This window comes from Hypomesus nipponensis, chromosome 5 (assembly GCF_054491055.1).
Source record: "Hypomesus nipponensis isolate SF chromosome 5, ASM5449105v1, whole genome shotgun sequence".
In the NCBI taxonomy this organism is placed as follows: Eukaryota; Metazoa; Chordata; class Actinopteri; order Osmeriformes; family Osmeridae; genus Hypomesus; species Hypomesus nipponensis.
The window spans coordinates 7000744-7017622 of record NC_140365.1 but is presented as its reverse complement, the minus strand read 5'-3'; the positions used below and the strand labels follow the sequence as shown (position 1 = coordinate 7017622).

The following is a 16879-nucleotide window of genomic DNA, read 5'->3' as shown; positions in this document are numbered from 1 at the left end:
CCGGAGACTCTACCTAGTGCACTGAGAATAGAGGCCTAAGCCTGGACACTGTTTTGGGTGTCGTGAAGTGCAAACCGTTATCTCTAACCCTCCTTGTTCTAGCTAACATCGTCTACCACCCTGGCAAATTAGTAGTGGTAAACTACACCTGAATACATAGCTGGAGTTTGTCCCGCCCTGTCAGTATACTCACAACATAAGTTCTTTTTTTTCAATACAGTATAGTATAGATCAATAGTATTCATATAATTTTCATATCTTTTTTTCATATTGCACCATCAGATAATGGGACACAGATCAACAGAGACTTGATTTCCTAATCAAAACGAGATATGTGCAAACATGACTAAGGACTTTATTAACCAAATCAATTCTTCCCTGTAATATCCACAAATAAAAGTGATTTCTCTTTTTATATATATATTTATAGTAATAAGAATAATAAATCTTCACATTGGATCATTTCATAGTGTGACAAAATGCTCAACTGGGCTGTCCAGTCCTGGTCAGAATGCTCAATGTCTTTAGTTGGTCAGTCCCCATGCATCCATAGGAAATAGATTTTTTTTTCTTCAAAAAAGTAACAATTTGAGAGCAGCTGACAAGTTTGGACTGGTGTGGATTGCTTTCATGCCCAGAATTCTCCAAAGTTTAAGTCAGTGTTTTAGAAGTAATTTCCATAGAAAAAAAATGTCTCCCACTCCAGAAAATTGTTGTCCAGGTTTTTATGAAAACATTGTTGTAATGGTAATAATGTAATAATTGATTGTTTGTAATCAATAATTAATAATCATTAATATTTGACAACCAACAATTAATAATCACGAATTAATCATTAAGAATTAACAAGAATAATAAAGAATAAATAATGCTCCCTTCATAACGCAATTAGTTTGGCAAGCTCCCTCTGGAGTCACTTCCGATGAGTGAATTTGTCTCACGAGTTAAAAAAACAAACAAGAAAGGAAAGAAAGCTCCAAAATAAATAATAAAGGAGATTAGTAAAAGTGACCCCTCGTTGAAGAAAAGGGAACGTATATACAGGACTGCGTGGTGAGAGTCAGCTTACTGCACTTGAGTGTTAAGTCCAGTGTTAGTGTGAGTTTGAGTCTGGCCCCGTGCTCCTGGTGTTATACCAGCGTGTAGGACTTTGCGTAGGGGTTGCTGCTCGGTTTGAGGTGTCCCCTGGAGTCCAGCAGGGACTCCTGGGAGGTGCTGAGCTTGGCAGCCTGGGCCAGCTCCGAGCCCTCTCTGTGGGGCAGCGTGGCAGCTGAGCCGGGCTGCCACTGGGCCACTGGGTCCCTGCTGGCCTGGGGGGCCTCAGTGGGCGTAGGGGGGGCCATGCGCGAGGGGCGTTTCAGGGAGCGGCTCTTCTGAGGCTCCAGACACGCCTGGCCCATCGCCCCCTCTCCGCTGGCTCCGCCCCTGGATGTCCCCGAGCATGACATGCCACGGTTGAGCAGGAAGTCCATCCTCAGGTATGGGGGCAGGTGCACCAGCTCGCCCCCTACAGGAGAGAGGAGAGAACGCATAGTGGTTAACATTTGAACACCGGGGAGAGAGGATGGTAACTATGCTGTTATGGCATTTGACTATTTTAGGCAAATAGTCTGTTTTGGACTAGCTCAACACATCTACCACAGCAACTCCCTTTCATACAATACCAGTCAGACACATTCTGAAACTAGACCTCTCTCCTTTGACTTTACTGAAGTCATACTCTTCCATTTTCCGCATCCATTAGATATTTTCCTAGTGCTGTACAAGCTGACTGTGTTCTTGGTCTCGCGTTGACCTTGACTAAATTAAACGGTGGTATCTTCCTGTCTTCAATTTCCTCTGGCTCCATTATGCTTATTGTAGTAGGGGAAAACTGAAGACTGTTGCTTATCCATAACATTAATAAGTAATGCTATGGATTAAAGATTGCAGTGGAGTTCAGTTAGAATATATTTGTGTTAAATATATAATGCTTGAGTAGAAATGAGTGTAAGTTACTGTACATCTCTATGATTAACCTTAACTGAAATACATAGAACCTAATTTGTTAACCTCAATGTACAGTATAAAAGATTCAAATGTGTTTCTCCTGTGATACCTGTGCACACTATTGCACACCGCAACAATCTAACAATCAGCATCCAATTTGATTTAATAAGAGAGAAGTAGTGCAAAATGTCATATTTACAGCTGCAGTTTTATAGCTTACCAGATCATTATTTTCAGAACAGTTGATCTATCAGCAGTAAATATTTACGTAGCCCTACCCCTGGGATATATTCTGCTTGGCCTACTATGCAGACGCTGGCATTTACTAGGGAGAGGGGAATGACTTAGAATTGATTGGTTTGGTCTGAGTGACCCGCAATGTGTTTTGAGTGTTTTTTTCCTTATTACATTTGTGGTCTGCGAAATGAATAAATTGCAGTAAAAAAAACACACCATATCAGAATTAACCGGTACAGAACACTGTGAAATGTCTTAATCTTTCCACACTCGTTCAGTTCAGACTCAGTCATTTAAATTTTTAAGTAGTGTTGTGAGTTAAGAGTTAGGAGTTAAGGAACCTGTTTGTGAGTCCCAGCATTAGAGCAAGGCCATTTTAAAACATTAGTCATGCAGGCCCAGGTCAGTTAGCCAACCAGCAGCTCGGCCTCACCCGGTCTGTGGGCCTTGGGCACGGCCATGTTCATGACGCGGCTGACGTCCTGGGGCTTGGGCGGCGAGGCGGTGAAGCGGCAGATGCCCGACTCGGAGGGCGTGCTGGAGGTCAGGCTGTCCGTGTAGTCGTTGGTGCCCGCCGTCATCTGCTCCGAGGATGTGTCGGAGATGAAGCACTCGGTGATGGTGAACTTGGCGTGACGCAGCTGCTCCTCCATCTTGGCGTGCTCGTAGGCCCGCGCCAGCTCCTCGTAGGTGGAGGAGGCGCTCTCCGTGGAGACCATGCTGCTCCGCGCCCGGTCTGATGCGTGAGGCGGGGTTAGAGGTCAGGTTAGTGGAGAGGTTAGCCGCTAACGTTAGCATGGTTCAGTACGAGGGCTGCTTAGTGTTGTATAGTAGCAGTTATTAAATGACTGGTGTTACAGGGCATGGGTTTAGGCCAGTGTTAATCACAAGACGGGTAACAGGAAGTGTTGTCGGGTCTGGAATGCGTTGGCTCACCTGTGTCCTGAGATGGGCTGACACTGTAGCTGTCACTCTCCTTGTCCACAGAACCCGCCACTCGTGGCGTGGGCAGCCTCCAATCGGTGCTCAGCGTGTGGGCGGAGACAGGGGGGTGTGGCCGGTTGAGGGTCCACTGGCTGGCGTAGCGGTTGCGAGCGGCAGGGCCAGCCTTGGCGGTACGCCGGGCTGTGGGGTCTGAGAGGAGGGAGGAGCCAGATGTCATGTCACAGTGCTCACGGAAGCACTGCGTTATGTCATAGGGAGCGGGACACAATGTCCTTGCATCCCACCAAGGGTTAAAATACTGTTCTGTTGACGTGAATAATTACAGGGCTTAATGTGCTAAAGTGGATGCTTGCTAATTGATTTAATTGCCTAAGCTGTGCTCCAATAAGAACTCAGCTATTAAATTGTTTACTTCCAGAATTTTCTACATGAAAATTTAAAATGTCACTCTGGGAAAGGTACATGTACAGCTACGCAACATAAGTCAAGATGGCATATAAAAGAGGATGTTCAATAAGGCACCTATAGACGATAAAACAACACTTTCATGCATTTCTCTGTGGAGCGTAATCTAACCAATGCATCTGTCAACACAGACAACTCTGAGAGGGATGGAATGAAGGTGTAAAAAGGAACTTATTGGAACATGAATGTAACGTGGAACAAGTGTGTCCACGCTGGCTCCTCACTGTCAGTGCCATCAGTGGAGAGGCTCGCGGGGGTGCTAATAACATCCCCCATGTCTCAGGACTGCTGCAGTCAGAGCGTTACCAGCACACCCAATTATCTTCAATTAGAGGGAGCGAACTGAGTGGGTGAGAGAGGTGGAGCACAGGTCGACCCAGCTCCAAATTGCCTTTGAACCGTCCCCTTGTTTGTCAACAAGCTAACGAGCACACAGACGCATACTGCAGCCTGGTGTACAACTAAAGACAGGCAGGCCCTGCATGTACCTTTTCATAATCTTTTATTTCCTCGTAGAGTCATATTTCGACCGAAAAATATTATATATATAATGTTATAGTTTGTTTTCACCTGTCTGGCGGTGGTCGTGAGGTGCTCCTCCGACCAAACACAAACGCTATTCTACCAAAGGAAATGAATTGTGTCCGTACTGGACTTACTGGTTCCAGGTCTGGCGTCGGACACGTCCACCAGGGGGCCGGTGGCTTGGGACAGGGACTGGTAGTGGACTGTGTGCGTCACCGTGGAGGACTTCTGTTTCTGGGTCTCCCCAAAGTCGTTGTCCGTCAGCAGCACGGTGGACCTGTCGTCTGGGGGACGGAGAGAAGACAGGACTCTCAAACCTAGTCCTTCACATGAATCGGGAAGAATCCACCACCGCTGTCTACACACTGACGTACTGAAGCATCAACAACCCAAAAGTGTATCGGTGTTATTGTCTTTGACTTCATAGTGCACATCCAAACACGGACCCAAAGGAAGAATGTTCAGAAGGCAATATTCATGCTACTAAGAAAGTCGTAAGATGGCTTCCTGTCGTTTGAAGTAGACTTCAGTATTTCAGGGATGATATTTATTGAGTTCCACTCACCAACAGTCTCCATGGTGTCTCTCTCCTCGATGAGGAGCTGGGCTCGGGGGATGTCGATGTGCATTCGCAGGGTCTGCTGCTGCTTGTTAATGGTCTCTGCTGGTCTGGTGTTTTTACTGAGAGAAAACAGGAGAGCGATTCAAGTGTCAGTTACTGGAAGCTTTCATTGTAATGCCTCTAATACCAGTACACTAATGTTTTATGGGTATAGTTGTATACAAATAGTATAAGAAAATACATTATACAACTACAGTTTGCAGAAATGCATTGAACTTCTGGATGATTCTTACCTCATGAGCATCTCAGCCAAACTTTTAGCATCTAAAGACCACACAGGATAAATGAAAGACCAACAATTCAGTTAAGATGAAGAAAAAAATGCAATATTGGTTTTGGAATGTATGCAGTGACCTCTCACCTCTCAGTCTCTTGAGCCTCTGTTCCCTCCTCCTCCTCCTCAGCACCAGCAGGAGGGTGAAGACCAGCACGATGCCCACCAGCACGCAGGAGATGGTCACCATCATCTTCAGACCCTCGTTGCCTGACGAGCTGCCTTCCGGAGGCCCGTTTGGAGCCCTGACCAGAGGGGCGATGGTGCCTGTGTGCAGCGCGTTCATTAGAAACGGCCATGCACTGGTATCCTTTTAATACTAATCATCACCATCATCATCATCATCGCATAATAGTAATGACATACAATGGATGAAAGGCAACCAGATTGATCAAATGTTGAGACCAGAAATCGAAAGTCCAAACCAAAATATAGAAAAATGTCCATATGGGGTTTATTGGTTGCTGAATGTTAAACAGCAAGTGACCTTTGTGGTAATGTTTAAAACATGCGGCAAGCGCCTGTTAGAAGCGGCGTGCCTCTGCAGCTTGCATCCCAAAGTAATGTCTTTCTCTCCAATCACACCACACGGCCCGACCCGGCAAGCTGCTGAACTGTGCTGCAATCAGCTCCTGACCTTTTGCAGAATAGGCAATAATGCCCAGTTGACTGAAGCGCTACTTAAAAGAAATGAACTCATCCTTCTCAGCTGAACCGACGCTCAGCAATTTCCCCCCCACCACCTTCTTTCACAGTTCCTGGACGGGTCGATGGGGGTAGGGAGGGGTGAGGACGGAAGTAGAGGCGGATGTCTGGCACAGGTGGAGACAAACGAACCCTGGGTCAAGAACCAGGGGGTTTGTTCCGATGGCAGGGGCAGTTGCTGAACCACCCAAAGACAGGGTTGGAGGGGGGAGGGGTCTGCCAGGTTGAGCGTGGGAGGATTGTGTGTGTGTGTGTGTGGTGTGTGTGTGTGTGTGGGGGGGGGGGGCTGGATGGGGTGCTGGCAGGTGATTGCTCATCTATGCCCCCCTCACCAGAGTCATATAATGAATGCACCCTCGCTCGATACAGGGCTGATGGAGGCGTCATAAAAAGCAGCAGACAAAACAGTCGCGGCCGCTGGAGTCAGCAGAAAACGGGGAGGCACTTTACTGCCCCGATTCATCAGCACGACCTGAACCCCCACGGCTGGAGGGGTTTGGGGTGAGGGGCGGGGGCGGGGAGACTGGCAGCAGACAGCCACTTTAACACCAGTGAGACCAACCCTGGAGCTCTGCTGATATGAAAATGGGGGGATTTATGTCCCTTTCTTTGGAGGTCTTAAATAATATGGTCTGATGCTACCCTTGGACAGCTGGAAATGAATTTCCAGGGGCTGGGATTGCTAAAAGGCATCTCATCAAAGTCACTCAGTCTGTCATCCTGTAACAGATCCTTCACTCCCTAAACCCCACATTTCCTGAGGCCCATGACGGGACGACAACCGCGAGTGTTGACATGTGTACCAGGCACACGGATCACCATGTGTTCCACACGCTCTCCACACAGACAGAAAACACACGATGGATCAAAACTGGAAGCATGGTGGGTGAACTCACTGCCGTCGTAGCTGAGCGTGGCAAACTGGACCCTCTTCTCGGCGAAGCCGGCGCTGTTGTACACCTTCATCTGCAGCTCGTACCAGGTGGCCTCCTGCAGGTCGTACAGGATGTAGCTCTTGGTCAGCGACGTGCGCTGGGCCGTGGTCCACGCCGGCGACTCCACCGGACGGTACTCCAAGGTGAAGGACGTGATGGGGCAGCCGCCGTTGTTCCAGCCGATCAGGTTGAGCCTGACGCGCGTGGCGTTGATGCTTGTGAACAGCTCCTGGTCCTTGGAGTACTGAGGCTCTGGGGTGAGAGGGGAGGTGGACACCGCGGGTCAGAATCGGGGGAAGCGGCACGACAAGGGCTCGTCGCGGATGTGAGGAGTCGGGGTGAAATGCCAGCCCTCGCGGGAGGGGACGTGTGCGTACCTTTCCCGTGGGTCTTGGCCTCGATGATCTCGCTGATCCGTCCCGGGCCCACTGCATTCTGGGCCGTCAAGGTGAACTTGTACCAGGTTCCACACTTGAGGTTCTCCAGTCGGTAGGAACGCTCGCTGGGGCTGATGGCGTAGTTTCCCCACTGCTCGCTGTTGTCCTCTGAGTACTGCAGGATGTAGCCTAGAGAGAGAGAGAGAGAGAGAGAGAGAGAGAGAGAGAGAGAGACAGACAGACAGACAGACAGAGATTATGGAGTTGGTGTTATTGGAGATATGCAAACTTGGTAGAACAGGGTCCCCAGTGTGGGACGCCATCAGAGGGCTCTGAGAAGGTACCTCTGATGGAGCTGCCTCCGTTGTCCCCAGGTATCCAGGACAGGGTGATGGATGTGGTGGTTGTCTTGGTAACAGTTAGGCGTGGTTGGTCCGGGGGAACTGGAGGGTGAGTTAAGAGATTGAAGATGGTTAGTGTAGTGCAAAACAACATTTTTGATAATTAGTTAGAATATGACATGCAGACTTGGTAGTATAGTTAGAATATGATATGCAGAATTCATAGTGTAAACAGTATATATACATATATATATATATATATATATATATATATATATATATATATATATATATATATATATATATATATATACTGTTTACACTATGAATTCTAACTAATTATCAAATTAGTTAAATTAGTTATTATATATATATATATATATATATTTATATATATATATATATATATATATATATATACTGTACATCCCCAGATGATTAATCTTAGATTGAGTACACGAATTGCTCTACCCAGATACAGTGGTTATTCTACATGTTGTTTACCTTGAACCTGCAGGTTGAGGATGATCTTATCAGGGCCGAACCTGTTACTGGCTACACAGGTGTAGTTCCCAGAGTCCTCAGCTTTCACTGTGCGGATCACCAGGCTGCCGTTGCCATGGACACTGCGCCGGCTGTCAATCACAGCAGGGGCGGGGCTTCCGTTGCTGAATCACATGCGTGTGGGATGGTTAACATGGACACAAACACACAGCAACGGGCAAAGGATTCTTAATTGTGGTTGGTTTGACAAAATGGAACATTGGAAAATGTTCTTCCCTACATGTGACGTCACCAGGCTGTGCAGCAAAGTTGCCTCAACTTACGTTTCCTTCAGCCACTTGACCGTGGGGGCGGGGTCCCCAACCGCCTTACAGGGCAACACAATGTCCCTCATCCAGGGGGTGGTGACGGTCCCGTTGAAGGTTAGGATCCGTGCAGGGGCTACAGAAACACAAACAACGCCTCAGTACACGTGAGCAAGGCTACAGCATCACTGTCACAGCCGCACAAAGGTAACCAATCAAGATACTATGTTGGCCCGGGTTAAAATAGAATGGGGTTTCGATGGAGGTTCAAAGTTCCGCTCTAAAAAACTGCTGTCTGCGTTAATGCAGTTGAAATGACCCATCTCTGCGTCCACTCCTTCCTCCAACTTTCACACCTGGAGAGGGGCTCTGACTGTAGCCGGGCCAGGTTAGGGCTTTGGGTCTGTGCAGGTGCGTGTGTGTGTGTGGAGGGCGGTGATTGGAGCAGCCAGAACATTCATCAGGCCTGCCTCAAACAGGATGGGAGCGTCCTGATAAGAGCTAGAGGTCCTGACTCAGAGACTCTTGGCTGCCTATCACTGGGAACCATCAGCTTATCAGCTCTCACCACAGGGCACGAGTGCTGACAGGGCAAAACAGGAGGCCATTTGCATTCTGTTTGACGGCCCAGCCTGCGCTCCTGTGTCGAGATACGGTACAGTCCCCAAGGTCTCACCACAGAAGCCACAAGTAAGGAAATACATGCTTTTCATCTGGCTGGCGGTCAACGGAAAAGCTCAAACCATTTGGCTTGAGCTTCAATGAACTCTTTCAAAATGGCCGACGTCAGAAGTTTCTGCACGACGGTTCGCCCGGGACCGTGTCACCACTGTGTGGCTGGCAGGGAGAACATGCGCCTCCACCTACCCTCGGCCAGGGGTTTGATGGTGATGATGTCACTGGCGTTGCCGCGCCCCGCGGCCGTCACGGCCACCACCCAGATGCTGTACTGGCGGGTCCTGCTCAGGTTGGGGATCCGGTAGAAGAACACATCCGGCGCCGCCTCAAACTCACTGCTCACCTGGAGACACAGGGACACAACCACGCAGGACACGGTCACACACAGTCACCTAACACTGGAATAGGACTCATGACTTGGGATCCGAGACGTCTCGAACACTGCCCAACTGAATCTGGCTAAATCTTTACATACAGTAGATTTAGATAGAAATATAGAGAGATAGAGATAGGTGATAGATGATAGAATGTTAGATAGACCTCCAGCTCTTCCAGAACATTCCAGAACTTCCAAAACCCCTTCCCTCATCCGTGTCCAGTGGCCTTACCGTAGGGTGTGGATTGGAGCAGAAGACCGTATACTTCCTAATGATGCCATTGAGTTTAAGAGGAGGAAGCCAGGACACAAACACCACCGAGTTAGACGCCGCTGCTGCCTTCACGCCGGCGGGAGGACCAGGGACTGATGGGAAATGAAGTAAAAAAGGGAAATTATTACATATCGCGTGTCAATCCTTCCTGTGGTGTAACTCGCTGTAGCATAAACTACACATCCAGTACTCTCTACCCCTGAGATTTGAGTTAGCCAGATAACGTCTACAGTACAATATATCTCCGATTTATGACTGAAAAGAAACCTCTTCCACAACAAAGTTTCTGAATCCCAGGGCTGCAGCTTTTCAGCTGCTGATTTTAAGGCACCCGGACCAGCTGTCACCTTCTATCACTTCAACAAAAACAGAAAAAGAGTCCTTCCTTTCTTTCAAGCTAGCACATTTCCAGAACATAAGGCAAGCCCTAAGGACCAAAGAAAAGATGACACGCAATACCTGACTTCAGACCCACAAAGGAACCTTAGTTAGACCCCTGGGGTATATCAACCAAATCTACAACATTGCAGATTTCTATTTTTATGTTTACAGTCGAGCAACTCTCATACGAGCACAGTGCACACACATCCAACCCTTCTCTAACAACACACTCGAATCTGAGCAAGTTGCATCATTTCAACCCTGGCACTGGTGTGTCTGTATAGAGGTGCACAGAGCTTCCTCTCAGGCCCCAGGTGAATGACCGTACCATCCTCCTTGGTGCGGGTGTAGATCTGCTCGCTGCGGACACCGTCCCCTGCCCGGGTGAAAGTCAACACCTGGATGCTGTAGTTGGTGTACTTCTCCAGACCATCCAGCTCCAGGGAAGGCTTGGATGTGGTCACGTTCCTGATCTCCCCCAGTTCTGAGCCGGGGAATGGAGGGAGAGGACAGATGGGGAGGGGAGAGGGGGTAAGTAAGTAAGTAAGTAAGTAAGACTTTATTTATATAGCATATTTCATACAAGAATTGTAGCTCAAGGTGCTTTACATAAAATCAATAAAAACAATAAAAACAATAATACAAGTGATAAGGTAGATGCCAGGAGGTAGATCCCAGCACGTTCAACCTCCTGAGAGGAGTGGCTGACAGCACTGCCCAGGTAACCAGAGCAAACATACCCTTTCACTGCAGTGCACAGTATATGACATGGGGTTGAAATAAGATTTTATTTCCAAGGATGTCACGGCACGACTGTGGACATAACTCCATGTTCAATCACACCATGGCCACAAAGGCTAGATTAGACAGCCCAGACAAGGTCTGTTCTGGGCTCCATCTCCTTGCCTTGGCTGAGATGTTGAATTATTGATGTCTGTCTCTCCAGCTGTCTGTCTCCTCTTTCCCTTTCTCTCTCTTCTCTTTTCCTATCTCTCTCTATCCTTCCCTCTCCCTTTTCTCTCCCCCTTCCACTTCTCTCTCGGAGTCTCACTGCAAGTCTCCTTCTCTCTTTCTCTCTCTCCCTCCCCCTCTCCCTCCATCTGTTTGACTCTCTCCCCCTATCGCTGGTTGATGTCCAGCGCTTCATTAGCGCAGGTGACAACCCTCCACTGTGATGTTTTTAGGAAGTAATCGAAGCTTGGGCTCCCCCCGGGCAGCTGTGTGCTATGATGAGCTCAGTTGTGTCACTGTACTCTGGTTCAGTGGATTGGATTTTGTTCAACTCCCTAGACCAGGATTTAGTGTTTCTGGACTGTCCTCACGCTGTCTCTTCAACTGTTGCTCTGGGAGCTGTGAGTCGGGCCACTAACTAGACAGTGTGGCACAGACAGCTGGCCTTTATATCGTCCAGTCCACCGCTCCTCTCTTGTAAAATGGTTTGAATGTATACTCCCTCTTTCAGTTCAGGATATCAATCAAATTGATTTATTGATTAGCCTCTGGGAATTTTTTTAGCATTTCCATTCTGTTAGCATAGACAGAAGAAGACCTCTCAGTTTTACCACCACGACAATGTCATGTTAAAACATGGGCTTACTACACCCTCTGCTGGTTAATAACTGATACTGCTTTCCAAGGGGAATGTCGTGTGTCTGTTTTATATCGGGATTAACAGAACAGCAACGCCAAATACTACTGATAGGATCGTTCTACTGATATGAGCTGAACAATTGTGATTTTTTGACAGAATTTGTTACAATTCATTATCAACACAAAAACAAAATTGTGGAACTCAAAACACCTCAGAGTATGACATTTTGAATATGCACACGGTATGTGTTCCGTGTGAACATGCAGTCCAGTTTTAAACATGTCTTTCAGTGGCATTCGCTGTTACCATGCAAACTAGGGGTGTCTGTCAGCCTGGGAGCAGTCAGTTTGTACGGTACACGCTGGGCCCGTCAGAACAACAGGATGTGACAGACCAGAGGTCAAAGGTAGCCCCGCTGTCACAACCCATCACCATGACATGTCTCCACATGGAGACTGCCTGGCACGTTGTCTAGGTTTGACTGCGACTCATAATGTCTGCTTCGAATCCTGTATTCTGCGAGCCATATGGAGCCGTGTGTTCTGAGTTCTGAAGGCTTCTTTTTCCACGGTGTGTCGCAAACAAATACGGCGTGTGACAGAGTGACAAATGAAAAGTGACGGATGTACTTCTGACCCCAGTAAGTGGGTTATTGCATCAGAGTGCACCTTGTGTAGAAGACGTACCTGAGCAGGTGGGTCAGCGAGAGTGCCGTGTACGTTCTGACGCCAATCACATTCTAGTGTGTATGTGAGCTTGTAGCGAACAGTGTGTAGCTACCTCATGTGCTTGTGTGCGTACGCTCGTCTGTGTGTGTGTGTGTGTGTGTGTACCTCCGTCTGGTAGGTTGGCCCAGTAGATGACCCTGAAGCCCAGCAGGTTGCCGTTGAGAGCCTCCTTGGGAGGGGTGAGCCAGGACAGGGAGATGATCTCTGGGGAGGAGGCGGCGGCCTGGACGTTCTCTGGAGGGCGGCTGGGTACTGGAGGAGGTCACATGACAGCACAGGGTCTCACCGGCAGTGACAAGACAGCCCAGCAGATGGCGGCGTATGCCTACTGTATTTTACAGGCTCCCCAATAATGACACCTCGTTGAGACACAGTATAAAGGATTGGTTGTCGATATCTGGTCGCATATCCATGGTTGTGATATTGATTTAGTCTCTTTCACATACTTGTACTGCTTTGACTGTTCTCATGTGTTGTAATCCTAAACATATACTCTGTTTTTTACTCACAACTTTTCCTAAATAGGCTTTCCTAAACGGTTTACGAGGACCAATCCTGCAACCTCACTAAGTCAGCTAGCCGCGTAGCATTCCATTCATCAAGCTAGCCTCGGTTACCCAAAACACACCCACTGCCGGCCAACACACAACAGCTACATTCAACATCAATGTAATGAACAGTAACGTTTTCATATTCAAGATTCTTACCGTCTTCCAGAGTGGTGGAAGACACCTCTGCGGAGGAGGGCCCAGTCCCGGCGCTGTTGCTAGCCTGAACCACCACGCCGTACTGGGTGAACTTCTTCAGGTTGTCCAGGATCAGGCTCTCGCTGTTGTCCCCTGTGGTCTCCATGCTGATCACGCTGAACTGGTAGTTCCCCCCGGAGCTGTACTCCCTGTAGCCCACCTGGTAGCCCCGGATCGCCCCGTTCTGAAGGTGCTTCTTGGGGGCCTGATGGGAGGAGGTGACGGAGACGATGAGGAAGATGGTGGAGATGAGGAAGATAGCAGAGATGACAGAGAGAGAGAGAGAGAGAGAGAGAGAGAGAGAGAGAGAGAGAGAGAGAGAGAGAGAGAGAGAGAGAGAGAGAGAGAGAGAGAGAGAGAGAGAAAGCCTCCACGCTCAGAGAAGTTGGCGAATCATCTCACCCTCCATGACACCCGGATGCTTTGGGAAGAGAGAGCCTCCAGCTGCACCTCCTGTGGGGGGCCATCAGGAGCTGGAGGGGGGCACACAGCATGGTGGTCAGGGTGGGGGGGGGCACACAGCATGGTGGTCAGGGTGGGGGGGGGCACACAGCATGGTGGTCAGGGTGGAGAGGGCACACAGCATGGTGGTCAGGGTGGAGGGGGCACACAGCATGGTGGTCAGGGTGGAGGGGGCACACAGCATGGTGGTCAGGGTGGGGGGGGGCACACAGCATGGTGGTCAGGGTGGAGGGGGGCACACAGCATGGTGGTCAGGGTGGAGGGGGGCACACAGCATGGTGGTCAGGGTGGGGGGGGGCACACAGCATGGTGGTCAGGGTGGGGGGGGGGCACACAGCATGGTGGTCAGGGTGGAGGGGGGCACACAGCATGATGGTCAGGGTGGGGGGGGGCACACAGCATGGTGGTCAGGGTGAGGGGCACACAGCATGGTGGTCAGGGTGGAGAGGGCACACAGCATGGTGGTCAGGGTGGAGGGGGGCACACAGCATGGTGGTCAGGGTCGAGGGGGGCACACAGCATGGTGGTCAGGGTGAGGGGGGCACACAGCATGGTGGTCAGGGTGGAGGGGGGGCACACAGCATGGTGGTCAGGGTGGAGGGGGGCACAGTCAGAGCAGAAGAGAGAAAGGGGCTTGAAGCCGGATGCAGCGGGCCTGAGTCACCCCTCATCAACAAACATGGCCGTCATGTTTGCGGGGGATCAAATGAGAGAGTCGTGTCGCATAGAGGAAAGGGGGGTAGGGATGAAAGGTGGGGGAGGGGGGGTAGAGGGGGCAATTTGGAAAGAAGCCGGCTAGCCCGTGGTCTATTGACCGCAGTGTGACATTTACAGTGGGGGCTGCTAATTGAAAAGTCTTGCTTTTAGTGCAGGGTCAGCGTGTGTTCAATAATGCAACAGAGCCAAAGCAGCTGATGTCACTGTGCTGTTAATAAATGGACTCATGGTCTGCCCACTCATGGCTGTTATCTCTCGCTCTTTGATTGGGTTACTGTGAAGTCGGGGACGCTCATTTCGGATGCACATTGTCTGCGCGTGTCCGTGTGTCCATGTACTGCGCATGTGTATCTGTGTGTGTGTGTGTGATGATCCTATCTTTTACCTGCTTCGTCCGTGGTGATGGTGAGCTCGTTGCTGGGCTCGCTCTTGCCGATGAGGTTCTTGGCGAACATGCGGATGTTGTAGGTGGAGGAGGGGTGGAGGTCAATGATGGTGGCCTGGTTGAGCTGGGGGGAGACGTCTTTGGTCTTCTGGGCCGTATCCCAGGAGGCTGTGGGGGCAGGGCGGGGGGGGGGGTGGGGGTGGGTAGAGGGGGGTGGGGCAGGGTTTATTGGGGTTAGTGAGGTCACTGAGTAAGGGGAGGGAGGTCAACATTGGCTAAGTGCATTGAGACAACCAGATTGAATTATTGCCGTTCGACCAAGACAACACATTAGGGATGATTCTCTCTCCCAAACAGAGGCTCGCTCAAGTACAAGGTGTTGCCGAATCACGACTTCCTACGTGACAGTAACACGGTGTGCCGCAGGTGGACGTCATTTGCCTCACACGCCCTTTGACCCCCATCCCAGGCACATCCCCGTACCTGATTTGTTCTTGCTCTCGATGTCGAACCCTGTGATTGGACTGTTGCCGTCAAAGCCCATGGTCCAACGGAGGGCAATGGTCCTGTCCTTCACCTCCCTGATCTCCACCTCTGGGGGGTCCGGGGGCTCTGGAGACGGCGATGGGAGGGGTCGTGTCAGGGGACAGATGTTGGAGCACGCCCCCGCACACATGAGACGTAGAGAGAGACTATCTGCGACAACACGGTGAGCGGGAGTGCGCTGCAGCGCGGGCCTGGCGAGGGGGGGGGGGGGAGGGTTCTCTACCTTGCACAGTGAGCTGGATGATGCCTCGGTCCTCTCCGTAGGAGTTGATGGCGTGGCAGGAGAAGAAGCCCGAGTCCTCCCTCACGGTGGGCATGATCTGAGGGGAGGGAGAGGGAGGGGTGAGCCTCTGCTCTAACCCTCTGGAGGCTGCCGTAGGGGGGGTCGAGCTGGCCACAATTACGTCCCCCAACTCATATAACAACAATCACATCAACCTTCAGTTGCTTCCAACAACTCCCCCCCACCCACCCCCCTCCAAGATGGCCGCCGTCAGCACCTGCAGCGTGGAGATGACCTCGTCGGCCACCTCCTTGACGGTGACCACGTAGCGGCTGGTCTCCGGGTTGATGATGCGCTCCTCCTTCTCCCAGCGGACCATGATGGGCTTCTCGCCGTGAGCCGTGCAGCTCATCTTCTTCTCCTCGCCCTGCGTGGCCAGCGTGGTGTTGGGGTACGATGTGATCATGGCCGGGACTGGGGCGAGAGGGGTAAAGAGAGAGAGAGAGAGAGAGAGAGAGAGAGAGAGAGAGAGAGAGAGAGAGAGAGACAGAGACAGAGACAGAGACAGAGACAGAGACAGAGACAGAGACAGAGACAGAGACAGAGAAAGGGAGGGAGGGAGGGAGGGAGGGAGGGAGGGAGGGAAGAGAAAAAAAGAAAAGAGAAAAGAGACAAGAGAAAAGAGAAAAAGCGACAGAAAGAGGGAGGAGTCACAGCAACAAAAAAAGGGAAACAGGAAACAACAGTTACTTTTCCCGTGACGTAGAACAGACCCAACTCAAACCTTCCATCCATAATCCAATCCATCTGCAACATCCTACTGATCCCTGTCACATGGAGGCTAAGAAGACCAGACATTACAGACAAGACAAGGAATCCAATTTCTTTGCTCCAATGACACTTAATTGAGTTAGATCATTGTGCATCTGACATCAGTTGATGCTTAGTGGGCTGGTTAACATTCTGCAGACAAGCTCATTCTAACGTCCCACATATTGGATGTTGGTAAAGCGCATCTGTGCAGTTCGGCTGCCAGACTCTGACGACCACAAGCAGCCTTGGCTTGTTTCTAAGGGTCCCTATTGGTACAGTGTGCTCTGACAAGCCGTTAAAGAGCGCGCACTAAACACACCCTAACGACTCGCACGCCTCATTACCCCCACAGCGGAGTGTGTAACAGCGCTGTACTCAGGAACACACACACACAAGCCCCACTGGCTCACACACACACACACACACACACACACACACACACACACACACACACACAGGGAGCGCAGGCCCTGTGATGTGATGCAGAGTGACAAGCGAGGGGTTGCAAACGTTTAAGCCTCATCTCTTATTCACTCCCCAGCCATTTTGAGCCTTCGCCATGGAAAAGCTCGCTGATTTATTTTGCATGGCAACTATGAATTTTTAGTGCGACACATTTGGAGTGGCGATGGGGAGGGGTTGGGGGGTGGGGGTGGGGGGGGGGTGGGTGGGAGAACTTCTAAGGCCTTTGGTAAATGTTATCGCTCGCAGGAAAGGTACTCTCGTTTTTTTGTC

General features: G+C 50.1%; 1 protein-coding gene across 1 annotated transcript in view; it reads right to left on the bottom strand.

Annotated features, from left to right (window-relative positions):
- Positions 1 to 358: 358 nt before the first annotated feature.
- The window catches only part of dscama (Down syndrome cell adhesion molecule a), a 72778-nt gene continuing 56257 nt past the window's right edge, over positions 359 to 16879 (bottom strand). Inside the window, exons 12-33 of the mRNA XM_084697978.1 lie at positions 15609 to 15805; positions 15332 to 15428; positions 15046 to 15174; positions 14563 to 14730; positions 13401 to 13471; positions 12960 to 13203; positions 12358 to 12504; positions 10262 to 10417; positions 9511 to 9644; positions 9092 to 9245; positions 8243 to 8360; positions 7920 to 8083; positions 7419 to 7517; positions 7075 to 7263; positions 6659 to 6949; positions 5145 to 5324; positions 5017 to 5047; positions 4727 to 4842; positions 4287 to 4445; positions 3163 to 3360; positions 2660 to 2962; positions 359 to 1507 (exon numbers count right to left, since the gene is read on the bottom strand). Coding sequence (XP_084554104.1) covers positions 1131 to 1507; positions 2660 to 2962; positions 3163 to 3360; positions 4287 to 4445; positions 4727 to 4842; positions 5017 to 5047; positions 5145 to 5324; positions 6659 to 6949; positions 7075 to 7263; positions 7419 to 7517; positions 7920 to 8083; positions 8243 to 8360; positions 9092 to 9245; positions 9511 to 9644; positions 10262 to 10417; positions 12358 to 12504; positions 12960 to 13203; positions 13401 to 13471; positions 14563 to 14730; positions 15046 to 15174; positions 15332 to 15428; positions 15609 to 15805 — 3722 coding nt within the window. The 3' untranslated portion in view covers positions 359 to 1130. The remainder of the gene's footprint in view (positions 1508 to 2659; positions 2963 to 3162; positions 3361 to 4286; positions 4446 to 4726; positions 4843 to 5016; positions 5048 to 5144; positions 5325 to 6658; positions 6950 to 7074; positions 7264 to 7418; positions 7518 to 7919; positions 8084 to 8242; positions 8361 to 9091; positions 9246 to 9510; positions 9645 to 10261; positions 10418 to 12357; positions 12505 to 12959; positions 13204 to 13400; positions 13472 to 14562; positions 14731 to 15045; positions 15175 to 15331; positions 15429 to 15608; positions 15806 to 16879) is intronic.